We start from the raw sequence: 1,583 nt of genomic DNA, 5'->3' as shown, positions 1-1,583 counted from the left end.
AAAACAAGAATAGGAAAAGCCGATTTTAGCGTAAAATGAGAACTGTTATTTTTTGTTTATGATTTTCTATCTGAGTTTCCTTCAAAAACTGTAATTCGAAATGAGAGGTATTTGGCACCGTGTGGTTGGCAGAATCCTGCTAATCTAATTGGTTGAAAGATGATGTCCTTTCAACAAATGGGAAGTCTAAATGCACACAGACCAGTCGTCTGTCAAATATAACCGTTGATGTATCATACAACGTGGAAACTCATCACCGTATCCAAGTGGCTACATGTAGCCACTTGCGTGTAACCCTGTTACACAGAATACTTGCCTTGTCGGAGCCAGATGGTTTATTAGGGACACAGCGACAGCTCACGACCCACGTAGTGAGGCGGACCGTCTTGCAGCAGCACAGATTCCTCGTCGGGGAGTTGGATAAGGCCCTATCGTAGCCACAGTCGGACGCCTGTGGCATACATAAAGTCCATTCCCAGAAGTGCGTCTACTCCTTCGCCAATATTCGCCAGCCAGACATCTACGACATACACCACTTGTAATCCGAGAGCAAACTTCACGTTTACTCCAGCTGAGATATACGTCACAACTCCGCCCAAGCCGGACACCTTGATCGGTTTCGTCAGCATCCGGAACTTCAATTTGAGCTTACGCGCAAAGCCAAACTTACTATACTCCTAGACGCGCCTGTGTCGAGCAAGGTACTGGTCCGAACATTGTTCACCGGTTCGTCTACCATCGCCACGCTATGACTCATTCTTCTCCCACCAACCATATCTCTGTCTGGGCTCCAAAGTAAGTTCGATCGGTTGATCGACATCTGAAGGGTCCCGCCCAACGGTATCACTTCTAGGGTCAACAGGTGCATCTTGAATCATAGAAGTCATGCATTGTTGGTTATCTGGTTTCCTTCTCAGTTCGGGTCTGACGTAAGCTAAGACGCACAATCCTTGCAGTAGTTTCTGCCCGGCGCGTTCTCGATCCCCATCCAGTGGGCTTATTAGTTTGACGACTTCCCTAGATCCCCTTCGTCACCCACTACCTTCCGAATAACGTGAGGTGGCAGGTCTTTCAGCATACATCTCCGAAGAGACTTCACAGCTTCGATGGCTTAGAAAAATCCACAGGTACCTCCGTGATACTTCCCACAGTAAGAGCATATTCGGACCCGACAAGCACAAACAGGATGTTCTTTCTGGCCGCAACGCGCGCACATTACGTCCCTTTAGCAATACTTTCCTTTATGACCCAGCTTTCCGCACTTGTCACACTGAACATCTCTGTCGGGGTTCTCAGGCCGAGGCGAATACCATCCTGGACGAGGCTATTGCCATCCTGATCTAGATTCTGCTGGGGGACGATATCCGATGTCTTCCAGGACAAAATAAATTGTCTGGTGGAGGTCTTCTTCCGACGCCGAATTTTTCGACGTCTCTCCGGCGTCCCTCCATCCGAGGCATCTCTTACAGTCGCCTTGATGATTGATTTCTGGTATTTCATCTCGACTACGTCGTCTTCAAACTGGACGTGATCTTCATGATCACCAACAAATTCCTTCTCACTCAGTCCCACGTACGCACGGC

The 1,583-nt window shown here is 48.4% G+C and overlaps 1 protein-coding gene across 1 annotated transcript; it reads right to left on the bottom strand.

Moving 5' to 3' along the window:
* Positions 1–428: 428 nt before the first annotated feature.
* Positions 429–629, bottom strand: PPTG_23920 (hypothetical protein; the record flags this gene model as incomplete). The annotated part of the gene is made up of 1 exon (XM_008913935.1): positions 429–629. The coding sequence occupies one exon, from the start codon at positions 627–629 to the stop codon at positions 429–431; it is 201 nt and encodes a 66-aa protein (XP_008912183.1).
* Positions 630–1,583: the final 954 nt, after the last annotated feature.

This window comes from Phytophthora parasitica (assembly GCF_000247585.1).
Source record: "Phytophthora parasitica INRA-310 unplaced genomic scaffold supercont2.57, whole genome shotgun sequence".
NCBI classification, from domain to species: domain Eukaryota; phylum Oomycota; class Peronosporomycetes; order Peronosporales; family Peronosporaceae; genus Phytophthora; species Phytophthora nicotianae.
The sequence above is the reverse complement of the archived record's forward strand: the minus strand, read 5'-3'. Positions and strand labels throughout refer to the sequence as shown.